The 13696-nt window shown below is 37.6% G+C and overlaps 2 protein-coding genes across 2 annotated transcripts in view; both read right to left on the reverse strand.

Annotated features, from left to right (window-relative positions):
• Positions 1–1786: 1786 nt before the first annotated feature.
• LOC149226424 (uncharacterized) lies at positions 1787–4090 on the reverse strand. The gene is made up of 8 exons (XM_089380197.1): positions 3983–4090; positions 3626–3838; positions 3396–3527; positions 3063–3192; positions 2822–2868; positions 2632–2733; positions 1991–2110; positions 1787–1792 (listed from the first exon to the last, which is right to left on the reverse strand). The coding sequence occupies exons 1-8, from the start codon at positions 4007–4009 to the stop codon at positions 1787–1789; spliced, it is 777 nt and encodes a 258-aa protein (XP_089236323.1). The 5' UTR covers positions 4010–4090.
• A 5014-nt stretch (positions 4091–9104) lies between these two features.
• LOC149226425 (uncharacterized) overlaps positions 9105–13696 on the reverse strand; it is a 56290-nt gene continuing 51698 nt past the window's right edge. Inside the window, exons 2-3 of the mRNA XM_089380198.1 lie at positions 9297–9735; positions 9105–9146 (exon numbers count right to left, since the gene is read on the reverse strand). Of these exons, the coding sequence (XP_089236324.1) occupies positions 9105–9146; positions 9297–9735 (481 nt within the window). The remainder of the gene's footprint in view (positions 9147–9296; positions 9736–13696) is intronic.

Consider the following 13696-nt stretch of genomic DNA (forward strand, 5'->3'; position numbering starts at 1 on the left):
TCATTAGAGGCTATGACCATAAATACACCAAGTGGACCATACTTGAGTGTCAGGGTATATTAATACTTCAAACTAAGATCGCCTTCAAATATCTAAGCAGACCAAGTCTTGTATAGGTGTTCCCTACCTTTGTAGGGTTGGCTAAGTAGTCAACCCTATTAGGTGCTCCCAGCCCCCAAGGGAAGGTGGCATTTCCAAGGTTGACCCTTCAATTAATAGGTGTTAGTGTGAGTGGAAATGGAGGGAAAGGACTTCAAGGCCAAGTGCCATGGTCGGGGGACCAACTAATAGGAGTCCACATGCCAAGTGTATAGATGTAATGGAGGGAGCAATCATGGATGTGTGAGTTACCCTGCTCGCCTACTTTTTCCACCCATTTGGTGCACCTTTTAGTTCTTTTTGATAATGCTTTGTATTTTGGTGCATAGCTCAAGGATCAAAGCTTTCTCTTTATGATAAAGCATTTAATTTACCCTTAAGATGAAACAATTTATCACTCATCAGGGTTGGGACATGCAAGGGTTCCTTTTAATGGTGCATCAAGTGATGGCGCATCAAGTGCTCAGGAACTAGGTGATGGCTACTAAGGAGGGTAGGGCTCATGCTAGGCTTTTTCCCACACACTAACTTATTTCCCGGCCATTTTTTTCATTTTGATTTTCTTTTTCTTTCATTGTGGCCATATTATGCTTTTCCATTCTTTTAGCTGCATCAACTTCCAAGGCAATGTTTTTCGGCCCTACTCAAAGATGTAGATGATGCAGTGCCAAATACCAATGAACCAATGACAAGTTGGACCCGAAGAATGGAGATGGTGATCAAGGGCTTATGATGTGATATGGAAACTGTTAAGAATAATAAATGGAGAATGAACATGTTATTTCGAGCTAGGTCTTCAAAGTAATGCCCCTCCTATAACCCTAAGGCCTTAGGGTAGGTCCCACTAGACTAGGGCTAAACATTAACCCCCTTGGTAAGGTGAGAGAACAAATTTACAATCATGATTATTCAATCATCTAGATTACCCATTTATCCATACTAAATGCCCAAAACATTAAGTAAAAGCACCTAATTGCAAAATGATCAAAGTACCTATTGAGTGGAAGCCCACCTTCAGTGAGATGTAGTTACTAATGGAGATGGAGGAGCTAGCATATCATAATCATCAAGTTAATTTGTAGGGTCGTTGGCTAGCTAGCTATCCAAAAAAGAGAGAAGTTTTCTCCTAGGGGGTACCCATTTTGGTGGGTAAGAATCTATTCAAAGTTTCTTTCTTTTGACCTCGGATGCTAGGACTATCCCTCACTCCTACATCCCTCCTAGGATCATACAATCAAACCCACTGTTACTTCCAAGAGACATCGACAATGAGACATTGCCCAGTTCACCTCTCTCACCATCAGTCAAACTCAGGAGCCCTTGACATCTTTACCTCCATTGCCAAGTCTTCCTATCTCATTCGTTCTTTCTTAGCAAGCTATTGATTATTTTGTATCATGCCATGGTATTTTAGATGCATGTCGTGGCAGAACTGCCACTTATTTTCTTCTTTCAAGTTATTTTCAGCATTTTCGAGGAGCTGCACTTGCACTCGCACATTGTGTCCATACTAATTGTACTCTTCTTCTGTCTAATAGACCAACTTTTGTAGTCCTTTGTTGGACATTAATAAAATGATCTTATCTTATCTTGGATCTCATTCCATTTGTCACATACACCAAGTAAAAAAATATGCAAGTATTGACAAACTTCAAACAGCTTTTATGCATTATCTTCTAAGTTCTAACTATACCTGAGGCATCCAAAAAAATCTGAAATAAAAGCAAACCCTGGAACTCTCAACTTGATAACAAACATGATCAAAGTAGCTACCTCATGTAAGCTCAATTAGTTATTCATAGATTCATTCAATGCACTGACATAATGCTTCAAAGATAACAATGACAACCTTCCAGTGAGGGGATACAATCTTCAGCATTTCTCAACATACCTCAACACTGCCACTAGATGATGACAAAGTAGAGGCTACCTTTGCTTCTCCTAAAGAAGCAACTAATTTAACAGCTCCAATGATGCCCATACGCCTGTACCTTGGATCTGGGTTTGAAATCTGTTATAAATGCCATAATCATGAAAGATAACATGTCACGTGAATATATTCAGGAATAACCAAGGTACCAACCAAAGCACCTGACACACTTGTGCATCTACACTTGTAAAATTGCATTAGTATCCCCATCTGATGCAAACCATCTCATGCTTGACCTGAGTATAATAACGCCATTCATTTTTTTGCTTCTAATTCTATCAGTTGAGAAGAATGTATCTTCAATATTTACATACACAAACCAATACACGAGTAATTCAGAACTTCTTTAGCTATTCCATAACATGAAATTTCCAAAGACCAAAAATGCTTGACCTGTGTATAATAAATGCTATTCATTTTTTTGCTTCTAATTCTACCAGTTGAGAAGAATGTATCTTCAAGGTTTATATATGCAAATCAATACTTGAGTAGTTTGGAAATTCTTTAGTTATTCCATTAAATCAAATTTCCAAAGACCAAAAAAGTTTAGGCACTCATATATAATACAAGTACAAAGATGTAGTATACCGCTACAATCTTACCTGCTTACGAACAACCATCAGCAACTCATTTGCAATGGATGAGCTACAAGAATTGGTTGTAGACCAAACTGTTATAGCAAGTTGGCTGAAAATCCTATATACCTGCAGCCAACATCAAGTCTGAGCATGTATCCCTTCTCATTTTGTAGAGATCTATTTAGAATCAGGCTAAGAATCAGGCCTGCAAGACCTTATGTAGTTGTTCATCTTGAAATCCTTCCAGATAATCCAAAATACCTGTCCATGCTCAAGAAGAATGCATCAGAAGGAGTTCCTAAAAATTCAACCAAAGCAAACTCCTATCATAATTTTTAAAGCCTAGCTAGGCAACAGAAATTCTCCATGCTTCATAAAGAGAGATCAACACTGCCCTATCAAAAATGGACCTCTCTAGAATCTATGGTATGAGTTCCTAGGCTTGGGATAGGGACCAGTTATATAAGATAAAACAGGAACAAGCTCTCGAGAATGTTTTGTTGCCAGCAAAACCAGCGTGTCTAGAGCGGAATCCACTTCATGTGAAACACCAGACCCAGTATGTGTAACCAGAAATCCTAGTACCTACATTAAAGGAAAACAAAGAGATGGGAACAATCAATGCAATTAGAACAAATTTCAGACTGATTTTACATGAATCTTCCACTTTGGTGCCTAAACAGCATATCAAAAATATATGAAAAGTTTCAAGATTCAGTAAGTACTAAGAATAAATAATTATGTGTATGAAACTCCTTTAGCCCTTGAATGCTTTTTTTAATACTTACTTCTTGTCGGTGATAATTACCAATAAACTCCTCAAAGACCAGAACATATGTATGAATGCCAAATTTTCGAATGGCCAGTTCCTTACATGTCAAAAGCGATGCCCCAATTGAAAGCAGATCTTGGAAATATACCTGTAGAACAATGTCAAATTATAATGATACAGAAAATAAGAAAAATATAATAGCTTGTTTCATACACGAGTGTACTCATTCTCATCATATCAATTAACCTGAAGTGACTCTCTCCGGCCTTCAATGCACTGGCGAAGTAAATTTTCACCGAAGTAACCATCACGAGCTTTCTTATGTATTACTTTCTCTGCACTTTTACGTAGTGGACCACCATTGGCACAGAGAATCAGAAGCAACAAAATATCAATTACTTTGTGATCACACTCCCTATCAAGAGCTTTAATCTCCTTCAATATAGTTTCACAGAGAAGCTGCACAGTTAATCATCAGATGAAGTCAACGCCAGTTCACAAAATAAGCAATAAAAGATGCACACATAAGCCATTTTACAGAATCAACCTGGCATTAATCATGTAAAGAAAAGTTAAAACTTGTACAAGAGCTTTGAAACCCACATTTTGAAAACGAAGGCCAGATCTCATCGCCTCCAGAATAAGAGCCTCAGCATTGTCAGCATTCAATTTACCTTTCTGCTTCTTGTCTCTGGAAGCTTGAGTGTCAGAAAGTGCAAAAAATAAAAATAAAAAAATGCAAGTTCTCACGAATTTGTTCAACTATCCTCCTTGAATTTGCTAAGGTTGCTGATTGGATCAAAAATTTCAAAACAAGTGGCAAATATTCTGCAGCTACACTTCTGAGACTTGAAAGAGCAATAGTGACCGCCTTTACAATCAACAAAATATGCATGGTTAGAATTAAATCATGTTAAAGTCATTCCGTCTGATGTTCCGAACCTTTGTGAACTTTCATTGTGCTTTTAAATGGAAAATGTGGAAAAATAAACCTGAGTAAATGAAGTTGATATAGACATTGGATAACTCATCTTAATAACATGTGTCCAAATTATTAACACAAGTGAAAAAAAAAATCTATATTAGCATAATTGTTCAGAGATACTTTGAAAACAATATTAATGATATCAAAGAACACACTGACTATTTTATTGAAATAACGATGAATGCCCATCTAAGCTAGCAAATATTTTTAATTAAATAATTAATAATTTTCAAATATGAACATTATATTGTAAAGAGAAATAGGAGGTGTGGGAGGGGCAGGAATTATCGATGATATGTTGCATTTATTGTGCATAATCTGTACTGACATTCCCTGTCTTTTACTATTAATACAACTCGATTCATATCCATTCAGGGCTCATAGAGTCCTAAGAGATTTAGCATGATGCAAAAATATATTGTTATGATAATTGTATGACACCCAAACTCGAACTGGTCATGATACCATCAAGGAAGAGAATATAGAAGTTTGTACCAAATATAAGCCTTGTGATTATGGTGTTGTTTTAGATCACTCTGTTGTAGAACTGGTAATGCATAATATGATATATCAAATACCAAACTTTAATTACAGATTCTGTAGGTGAAATCCAACACACCACCTTCCATTACTTAGCTACTGGCCGATTTTGAGGGTTAAATAGAGGTGCAGAAACAAAAGTGCAATTGGAGAAATCCAAGGAATCAATAAAAAATGGGACCCACAAAAGCATGTTCCAAAAGAACACAAGTCCCCGAGTTTGTTAGAATCCTAGACATGCAGCATCAATGGCATCTTCCCATGGGATAAGTTCCCAAAAGGGAAAGAAGATTTTTCAGTGAGGGAAGCTGAGCACGTCCTCTATAAATGGAGGTGAACTTCCTCTCATTTTCTCACGGTTGGATTGGGGGAGAAATCCCTTAGCAAGTCTAAATTTTTTGTGACTTTTGTCTTCTAATAATTTGGCTATGGACAGATGAGTAGAACGACCTCTTGGGAGGCCTCATTGATGTGGATTTTGATCTCTCTTCATGATAATTTATGGTGAAACTCAGATGAATGCATGGTGAATCTAGTAAGTGGACTATTTTATTCTTGGCTAGTGTTTTATTGGATGAATGTAATCAAGTATTGAGCAAGTGGGCATGGTATTTTGCTTCGTTATCTTTGTTAAAGAAACCCTTCTTCCAAGTCTTTGAAGAAGTAGCAGATTAGCTCCTTCCCTTAATTCGTCTTTGGAAATTGAGAACCTTGATTCAAACCGTAGAATAAGTAGGTTAACTTACCCTAGTCTTTTTGAATCTTGTATCTACTCCAATCTCTTCAAGTGTGTCGTTTCTTGACTCCATATGCCCCCAAAAAAATATTGGAAAGCTAACACACTAATCTTCTATCCTCCATCACCCTTTTTCCTTGTATATCATTTAAACTATTTTGTTAGGGTTTTACTCTCCTGGTGATTCCTTGGTTGTGTGTGTTTGGGGATACTTCCTTTTAACTCAAAGTCTCAAACCTTAAGATCACCCAAACAACCCTAGCAATCATATTCACCTTAAAGCTTAAATGGTGCAATCCTTTGAATGGTGGGATTTGAAGTGGAAAATTTTGGGGGCTATTGACATGGTTTGATAGCCATTAGATCCCTAATATCTACTATGGAGAACCCCCCTTGAGCTGTAGGAAAGCTGGAGATGAGGTTTTGTGAGATGACAATAGCCCCCCCTCTTGAGTACAGTGGGTTTCGCACTTGAGCTTTTCGACTTTATGTATGAGATTTTGTTGTAACAAACCCCATGAAACACAAAAGGGTGAGTTTAATTTTAGTATGACGACAGCAAAATTTATATAACATATTAGTTGGCTAACATTCATGTAAAGTAGGATTGAGAGTTGAGTTTTGTTTACATAGGTGACAAAGATAAAGATGTTGTTATGACAATGGAAAAACAAGGGAAGAAGTAGATGCTCATTTAAGCAAGGAGATGAATCTTCCCAGTACAAAGGTAAAGCTTTTCCTGTACAAGGACTCTAAAGTTCAAAACATTGGAACAACATAACCTTCTTTCTTTGCTGCACTTCCCATGTCATATTTTTAAAAGAACGTTATAACATTCAACAAAACTTTATTTGGAAAGTTATAAGGAAAGAAATCCAACAATTTGGGGTTGAATATGAGCTCTGCCAATAATAATTATGTGACAGTGAAAAGTTTAAGATTATTGCAAACCTTTCCAGTTCTGAAGCATAAAAGAGAGATCATATCCATGAATTCAAACAGCAGAAAATCAGAAGGTAAGCATTGTATTTTTCGAGCAGCTGTTGGGTTGATGGCGCTTGCCCATTCTATGACTATACAAATAAATTTTGAAGACAATAAAGTGGTTGGCATATTTCTAAAATACATTTAGAGTCATGTTACCTGAAACATATTTATTAATAACAATGATCCTAAGACATTTATAGTTATGTTATGTGAAACACTTTTAACAGTAACAATGATCCTAAATACTGGGAGTGGATGAATTCAGAGCTTGGAAAATCAGGCAAACTCTTCCAATTCTTAGTTTTGATGGAGCCTCTAAAGGCAACCCAGGGGTGGCAGGGGCGGGTGGGGTAACACTCTGCCCCGAAGAACAAAATGAATATACTTTTGCCTGGGGTCTCGGATGGGCAACGAACAATCAAGCGGAATATTGGGCATTATGGAAAGGCCTCCATCTCGCCAAGGATAATGGAATCAAAAATTTGATGATCCTGGGGGACTCAATGATGGTAATATGGTAGGTAACAAAGGCGATTTTGGGAAGTCTTCCTACTTTCCCTCCAATTGTCCAAAGAATAGCTTTGTTGGCGGAACAATTTGAAAAAATATCCTTCCTCAACGTCCTTAGAACTTTTAACATGGAGTCGGACACCCTGGCCAACCAGGGCTCTCAACTTGAACAAGGCGTTATTTGTGCTCCAAGGTGGCAAAAGGATATTCGCACCAATCCCATAATCAGAATAAATTAATGGAAATTTTTGGGAGTTTGAACAAATCATTCCCTATGACAGTCAAATTAATGGGAAAAAATACAATTTGCTAGTTGGAATCACATAGCCACAAGGATGAAGGAAGGAGAGGACAGTTTGGAGCTCAACCCACCCATCACACGTTGTGTTACATGCACAGTGGCCTTCACATTTGGAACGATAGTAATGAAGGGTGGCCCGAATTAAAAACTTGGCAGTCCTCTCAAGTTCAGTCGATGTGGGAAACGAAGTTATTTGACGGGATCTCCTTTAATTTTAACAAGAATTCTCACTGCGAGAGATTTGGCTCATCATCCGGGGATCAAGCAATGGCAACTCACTTACAGAAGGAGTTAATGCCGGTAGATGGGGAAAGCCTCTCCTGAGAGGAAAGGAAGTTAATAAATAAGGGATGTCAAATTAATACAAAGCCCATCTGGTTGTTTTTAGGTTCGAAATCATTATTGTGGAAGTGGTCATCGGCAGAGATGGAGAACAAGGACGCCAGTGGTGATTTCAAGCGGTGCAAGAAGGCAATAGAGAAGATATTTAAAAATCTAAAGGGGATGTATGAGATGATGGACAGGAGGCTTGACTTACTGGAGAAAGAGAAGGACGACAAGGCAAAGACTATGGACCATAAACTGGAATGGATGAGCGCCCGTATGGAGCGTCGTCTACTTCGCATGGAATCGGACATTTTGATGCTGAAGACGAGGAAGCAAGAGGCGGACTAGACTTTGGACGGAGAGGAAAAGCAAGGCCCGCTGGAACCAAGCTTGTCTTTGCAGGAAAGGGAGTGCGCAAGAGCAGAAGGAGAAATTGAAGCAGTTCACAGCAAGCAGGTGCCAGCTAAGAACAACCCAGACCTGGATCCTGGCCCCTTTGGGGCAAATTTGAAATTAATTTAGTATGTATTGCAGGTATAAAAAACAAAATTGGGGCAATTTTGCAGAATTTATTGGCTTTTTCAATGTAATAGTGTAGAACAGAAAGCCTGCGGCAATAGGAAAACTAAGATCAGGCTCTACTGGAATTTTGATACAGCTGATGTAACTGCTGAATGTACATGGAGCTGGCCATGTTTTCCAGTCCTATAATATAATACAAAATAGCCGCTTTGTTTAAAAAAAAAACAATGATCCTAAGTTCATGAGCATTTTCTAGAATAATTTAAGAAATTGGGAACAATGCTATCACAAAGCACTAGTAAATACCCACAAATAGATGACCAAACCAAAAAAACTGGACAGCTGCTTGGATGGTTTCTTTTAGGATTACAATTATCATGAACAATCTTTATAGGGTAAGTGTTTACTACTCACAAAGAATTTGCACAGACACCATTTATCATTTCTGAATTGGCATAACACCTTTCAAAGAATTTTATTGAGTATCACCTTCCCTCACACAAATATTGGCTTTAAGAGCACACTTTTGACCCCACTATAAGAAATCTCATTGAAGACAATGGAGGTGTTAGAGAGCCTCAAAATAATTTACTGTTCATCCAAAAGAAAAGAGTGTACAAGTAGAGACAAAAATATATTAAGGATCCTTGCAAGCTTTCCAGCCGCATTTATGGAGGACAAAATAATGGCTCCAGAAGAATAAGTGAATGCCACACTCCTCAGAAAAAAGAGTGATTCAATTTGAACCCACAGTGAGATTAAATCATTAAAACCTTTCGTTTAGAGCTTCCCAAAAAGGCTAAACTGTCACTTAAATTTAATAACCAGCTGCCTTACCAGTAGCTTGCTTGTCTATTTTCTTTAAAAGAAATAATAAGGATCAGTTTAAAATACCATTTTCCCAGCAGAATATTATCATCGATCTCTATTCTCAACTGTTAAGACCAATTCCCTATTAATACAAGTGAGCAATTCAAAAATAATGTTTTACATAGAAAGGTGATATTACCTGTTCAGACAGTTCATCCTCCAAGCTGAGGTTAGAGAAAGCATCAAGAATTGGAACGATAAGATCCAAATCCTCCTGCAGCATTTGTTCAAGTGAAGAGACAACCATTCCATTACTTTGGTTACCAATTATATCTGGAAGAAAGCCAATAATTTCCTTCTTTAATGATAATGGACAGATGGACAACACATCTAACAGCTTTCTTGTTGATGCTTCACCATCAACTAGAAAATCAAGCCATCGGAATTGATTTAATAGTAATCTCGGAATGTCCTGTTTCCAGGAGACAGAATCTTCATCAAAGTGTTCAGGCAGCTTCTCCAATAGAATGTCATAGAACTGAGTTTGAAGAGGTGCTACTAAGAGCAATAACCTTGCAATGCTTTCAGAATATGATAAGATGTCTGTTGCTGCACTGTCTGATGTGCATATAAGAATCCTGATGTAACAGAATTGACAATGTTTAAACCTCAACAAAAGCTTCCACAATTAAAATTATAACGCATGAGAAGGATCAACATGAATTTTGAATACAATTTACTAATCTTTAAAATGAACCATTTGGAACATTGTTAGCTGTTACTAAGCCTCAAAATGAACCATTTGGTCAACTATTACTGAATTTACTTCCATTCATGCATAACAGAAGATGCAGAATTTCCCACTACCTTAGATTTTGGATCCATATCTGACAAGTTTTTAAAGAATCCAGTACAACGTAAACAGTATAGCTTAAATTGCCTCTTCTTTGCCCCAAATTAATAGACAAATTGTTGGCACTTTAAGCATGAATATTGACAACTCATGTGAAATTAAAATAGAAAATTCCTTACCAATGGTAAACAAGAAAGAATAAGAGAATACCACAATCGTGTGAAGATTTTTTATTACCCGCAAGTCTAACAGGAAAGTGGATTAATTTGAAGAGTGCAAGACTCTCCCAAGTAATTAGAATGAAAGCAAAACAGGCAATTTGGCAAAGAGAAAACATAGAGAATATCGATAAGAGAAAAATCAGATGATCAATCAGTAGAGTGAGGCAGGAGCTCAGGAGATCAACTGGCAGAAGATCCAGCAACAACTTGTTGGAAAGTTACACCCTGATCCTAATTTTTTCGTACTCAAAAATTACCCTAATCTTCAAGTGGCAACTTATATCAAAGCATCCTCCTCTGCGATTTTTCTTAAATTAAGCTTTTCTGTTGTGGCATTTTCAGAATTAAAACTAAAATTTAGCCTAATCTGTTAAGTATTTTCAGCCATATTTAATATTGCCTAAACAAGGACTGGTTGACAGAGACTGTTTATGAAAATCAATAAAACTAAAATATCTTTTAGTGGAATGCTTTAAATTAGCATTCTTGATGTACCTTGTAATGCATTCTAAGAACTATGTAATTTAATCAGATGCTGTCAAAAAACACTAGTGACTTTATTCTATAGATACCTACTGTGCATCTGCACCTGCATCTAATGATGTAAGCCCACATACATTTTCTGCACTGATGGCCTAAATTCTCTGAGGACCTGCCCTTAAAAGCACGGTGTGTGAACTCACTCCAAGCTTTACCTTAAGTTCTCTGCTTACGTGAAGTGACACTGATTATTCACTAAACTGATCTTGCTAATCTGATTGAAAAAGGACCTTTATGGAGGAATATGAATCCGCATTGAATGATAGCTTATTATGTCCTCGGTATTTATGATCACTGACATTTCAAGTGTAAGTTTCACTGTACCACCTATCCTTCACCATATTCAATTTTGGGGCCAACAAGGTTGTCAATAACTGGAAGCCCTTTTTTATAGTGTCACTGATCTTTGGGATAGCTTTGTCAACAGTTTTGTCACTAAGTTTGACACACAACCAATGTTTAAAAGCCAATTCAAGGCGTCGTCTATTCATTCAAGACTAGCAACAAAAAACGTTTTATTTGGACCTTGATGATATAAGGTTGTTATTATTTCATATTTGCTATTGCAGTAGGCATGCCCGTCAGTTTTAGTTTGGTTGCCAAGTATCACATTGCAGTGACTGCTTTAAAGATACCCTGTACCACTGCAATTGTATTAACCATAGATGGACTATGCTGGTGGAATCGCTCAAATGGCTGGCATGAGCCACAGATCCATGAAATAGCTGACACCCCCTATACAGCTTAGAGAACCACTGCACAACTTCTCTTTTATACAATATATTTCGCTAACTCGAACTCTATGTTTGAAGTATTTTATACTGTATTTTGAAGAAGATTTAGGGGTGAATATGATGAAGCTTTGTTTTACTGTTTGAAAAGGGAAAAAACCCGAGCCTGCTATATATCATATTCATTTGGTTCCTAGTCTTGCTCTATGTGGAAATATTGTGATAGGTCGTTGTGTGAAAAGAGGTTTCTGCAGATTCTCATCTCATTTGTTACAAATATTTACAATGATGACGGCGTGCTTTGAGAATCCTAGTTTGAAGATATAAGGGTTATGATTTTGGGTTGTGTTACCTACCAAAATGGGTAACCACATAGGAGGAAATTTTTCTCCAACATTTGACAGCCAGCTGGTCCACCAGACAGCCAGCAGCCCCTGCCAGCCACCATTAGACGATGATCTGCCATGTGCCTCTGCCACTTGCATCAGCCATGTGCTTCTCACCCATCCAACATTAGCACTTGGATGAATGCTGAAGGTGGGCAGCTATTCAAAAGGTACTTTGATCATTTTGCAATCGGGTGCTTATACTTGTTTGTTTTCAGCATTTAGTATGGACAATGGGGTGATCCGGAAGATTGACAGACCTTGACTGTATTCTTGTTCTCTCACCTTACCAGTGTGGAAACACTGAGAGGGGGGCTGAATCAGTATTTCTTTCAATTGTTATTTTGAGCCAGTTAAATTCTTTCACAATAGAAAACACAAGGTATAACAGAAATAAAACAAAAATATTTTATATTAATATAGTTCAAATGGTGAGGAGTCAGAATGCCAATCCTCAATATTTTGGCTCCAATCACTACAAAAATTCAATTCTTTCAAGGCTCCAACCTTGAATGAGGACTCCAATTCTTTCAAGCTCCAACCTTGAATGAGGACTCCAAGCCTTTCAGGCTCCAACCTGATCTATATATGAGGACTCCAATCCTCTTAAGCTAATTAAGGCTCCGACCTTTCCAAAATACTATCTTCAATAGATGCTTCAAAACTGTTTCAAGAATGTTTCCAAAACAGATCACCAAACTAACTTCAAGTCTGCACCAAAGGTTTCCAAGTCTGCTTCAGGAGGTCTCCTAAGTCTGTTCCAAAGTCTCCAACCTCTGCTACAAATCAAATCACAAGTTCTGCTTTAGATTGTTATAGGTCTGCTTTCACATCATCAAAGGGTCCATCACAGATGCATTTAACTGCTTCAAAAGTTTATCAAGATTTGCTTCGAATCTGCTCTTTTTTAGAGTCTGACACTTTGTCACAGAGTGCCCAAGTAGGACAAAAGACCCTTTTGTGTAAAACTGTGAACTGATGCTCCCTTGTTTCTTTTCTTGTGACAAAAGCTTGTGTTTTGTGGCACTGTTCCTTTACTTCTCTTACTGTTGCCAAGGACTTTTTTTTACTTTGAAGGCACTTGGAGCTCAAACCTCTAAGAAAACAGTGGATTCACATACACTTGATAAACTTGGATCGTGAAATAGCAAGAACACTGTATAGCAACCCAAATTGACTTCTGAACAAGATGTTAAACAAAGAGGCCGCAATATTAAGAAATTGAATCCTGAAATTTTTTGCAGCTGCTCTCTGTAGACTTTTAAAAAAATTGCATATTACAACTGCTTTCACTCTTTAATTTGTTTTTGAACCAATCCAACTTCTGCGAAATGTTTGGTAAATAGATAAGCATTTAGCAGTGTTGACCACTAAAGTTGCACTTGAAAACTTTTTGACGACTCCATGCCCGAGGATATGTCAGGGGCTTCATGTACCCATCAGAGTTCATACATCATCAAAGTTTCTTAACTCTTAACTTCTTCACATTTTCTTCTTCAGTCCTTAGATTCCACAGCCCTATGGGGACATTGTATAAATGTCACTAGCATGATGAATAAAGCCATGTAACAAGCCTAGGGTGTTGGGACTCAATCACCAAGTGAGTACACCTTGGAGTTCTTTTTTTACTTGGTTAATTATTCCTATTTTTAGCGGCGAATAATTTTCTAGGTTTTTTCACTAACTGTATAACCCAAAGTTGGAGCGACGGCTTGAAGATTGAGCCTCTAACGCATCTTAGTGTCTAGAGTCTGTTGACCGGTACGTATCAACTACCCATAGCAGTACACCTCCTTTTCTTCGCAAAATGGATAGCGCTTGATCGACGTGTCCGTGCCATTTGACAGTCATTGTCGACTTGATCATGT

Source organism: Pinus tabuliformis, chromosome J, assembly GCF_031772625.1.
Source record: "Pinus tabuliformis cultivar Carrire ecotype Pingquan chromosome J, CPIR1, whole genome shotgun sequence".
In the NCBI taxonomy this organism is placed as follows: Eukaryota; Viridiplantae; Streptophyta; class Pinopsida; order Pinales; family Pinaceae; genus Pinus; species Pinus tabuliformis.

Bases quoted from the DNA above. Each gene is read 5' to 3' on its own strand.
- LOC149226424 (XM_089380197.1), bottom strand. From the start codon at position 4,009: ATGAGATCTGGCCTTCGTTTTCAAAAT. The intron at 2,734-2,821 runs GTCTTGCAGGCC...TGTTGGCTGCAG, and splicing joins AAGATGAACAACTACATAAG to GTATATAGGATTTTCAGCCA. The intron at 2,111-2,631 runs GTAAGATTGTAG...CATTTATAACAG, and splicing joins TGATGGTTGTTCGTAAGCAG to ATTTCAAACCCAGATCCAAG.